The sequence below is a fragment of the Lathyrus oleraceus genome, chromosome 2, assembly GCF_024323335.1.
Source record: "Lathyrus oleraceus cultivar Zhongwan6 chromosome 2, CAAS_Psat_ZW6_1.0, whole genome shotgun sequence".
In the NCBI taxonomy this organism is placed as follows: domain Eukaryota; kingdom Viridiplantae; phylum Streptophyta; class Magnoliopsida; order Fabales; family Fabaceae; genus Lathyrus; species Lathyrus oleraceus.
Window position 1 is genome coordinate 489,888,167 of NC_066580.1, and position 2,438 is coordinate 489,890,604.

Below are 2,438 nucleotides of genomic sequence, written 5' to 3' on the forward strand. Positions count from 1 at the left end.
TCAAGCTTTCCTTTGCTGACTTGATCCATTGGAAAAATGATATCTTCTTTCTATATGTTTACTTCGACCATGACGCACTGGATGGTTTGCTAGATCGATAACTAACTTTTTATCGACAAACAACTTTGTTTTCCTAGGTTCCATTATCTTGATCTCTTTGAGAAACATCTCTATCCATGCCGCTTGACATGCTACATAGGATGCAACCACGTACTCAGTTTCACACAATGACAAAGCCATAATGCTTTTCTCCCTTGAGCTCCATGAGATTAGAGCGCCTTCAACCATGAATATGTATCCCACACTACTCTTCTTTTCGTCTTGATCTCCACTAAAATCTAAATTAGTGTAGCCATATACTTTTGCATCTGTGTTGGTTCTCTTTTGCCTTGGCATCAACACGCCATGATCAATCGTACCCTTTATATATCCCAACACCCTCTTAATCGTAATGAGATGACATTCTTTGGGTTTCTCCATGAATCTACTTAACAATCTGACACTTTGACAAATGTCTGGCCTGATATTGCAAAGATACCTCAAGGATCCAATGATTTGTTAGTACAATGATGCTCTGACAAACTCATCATTTGTCTTCTTCCTTAACTTTGCTCCAGTTTTTAATGGTGTAGCAGCTGCATTACAACTGCTCATCTTGAATCTCTTTTAGATATCTTACACATACTTCTTTTGGTGCAGGAACACTCTTTCACATGTGTCTTTGAACTCCATTCCTAAGAAATATGACAAATTCCTTAGGTTGGGTATTTCAAACTCTTGCATCAACTTCGACTTGACTTTTCTTATCTCGATTTTATCTATACGTGTAATCAATAAATCATCTACATAAAGGCATATAATGATTCGACTGACCCTGTCTGCATCATTGACATGCACTCCATGTTTAGATACACACTTTATGAAACCTGCTTCGATAAGGCAACCACTTATTCTCTTATTCTAACCTCTTGGAGCTTGCTTCAAACCATATAGAGCTTTTCTCAATTTGTACACCTTCAGCTCCTGCCATTTTATTTCAAATCCTGGTGGTTGATTGACATAGACTTCTTCTTCCAGAGGTCCATTCAGAAATGTTGATTTTACATCCAACTGATGTATCTTCCACCCTTTGTATGTTGTTGTCGACACAATAATTCTGATTGTCTCCAGCCTTGCAATAGGTGTGTAGGCTTCATCGAAATCAATACCAGGTTTTTGCAGAAAACCCCTCGCAATTAGTCTTGCCTTACACTTGGAAATTTCTCCATCCAACCTTCGTTTTAGATTGTAAACCCACTTCAAATAAATTGGCTTCTTGATTGACTTTTCGATAAGCTCTTAGGTCTTGTTCTTTTCGATTGACCCGAGTTCTTATTTCATGGCTCCCAACCAATTTGAATCGTTCATGGCTTGATCCAAATTGATTGGTTCTACTTCAGCCATCATCATCACTTCTTCTATTAAGTCACAATCTTCATCGACTGCTTGATCCGGCAATCTCTCATATCCAGCTAGCCTTGCAACAGGTGCGTAGACTTCATCGAAATCAATACCAGGTTTTTGCAGAAAATATCTCGCCACTAGTCTTGCCTTATAGTTGGCAATTTCTCCATTCAGTATTTTTTTCAGCTTGTAAACCCACTTCACATCAATTGGCTTCTTGACAGACTTTTCGACAAGCTCTCAGGTATTGTTCTTCTTGATTGACACGAGTTCTTCTTTCATGGCTGCCAACCAATTCAAATCATTCATGTCTTGATCCAAATTGATTATTTCTTCTTCACTCATCATCATCACTTCATCTGTTAAGTCACCATCTTCATCGACTACTTGATCTGGAAATCTCTCATATCCAGCTAGACTTGCAACATGTGCGTAGACTTCGTCGAAATCAATACGAGGTTTCTACAGAAAACCTTTCACCACAAGTCTTTCCTTATACTTATAAGTTTCTCCATTCGGCCTTCACTTTTTCAGCTAGTAAACCCACTTCACATCAATTGGCTTCTTGACTAAGTTTTCGACAAGCTCCTAGGTATTGTTCTTCTCGATTGACCTGAGTTCTTCTTTCATGGCTGCCAACCAATTTGAATCGTTCATGGCTTGATCCAAATTTACTGGTTTGCTTCAACTATCACTATCTCTTCTTTTATTAAGTCACCATCTACATTGACTGCTTGATCTTGAAATCTTTCATATCAAGCTAGCCTTTCAACATGTGCGTAGACTTTGTTGAAATCAATACCAGGTTTTTACAGAAAACCTCTTGCCACTAGGCTTGTCTTATACTTGGCAATTTCTCCATTCATCCTTCGTTTCAACTTGTAAACCCACTTCACATCAATTGGCTTCTTGATTGACTTTTCAACAAGCTCCCAGGTTTTGTTCTTCTCGATTGACACGAGTTCTTCTTTCACGGCTGTCAACCAATTCAAATC

At 38.5% G+C, this 2,438-nt stretch overlaps 1 protein-coding gene across 1 annotated transcript; it reads right to left on the minus strand.

Moving 5' to 3' along the window:
* Nucleotides 1-480, minus strand: LOC127123920 (secreted RxLR effector protein 161-like). Its single transcript, XM_051054095.1, has one exon. It carries the CDS (start codon nucleotides 478-480, stop codon nucleotides 1-3), a length of 480 nt encoding a protein of 159 aa, XP_050910052.1.
* Between the last annotated feature and the right edge of the window lie 1,958 nt (nucleotides 481-2,438).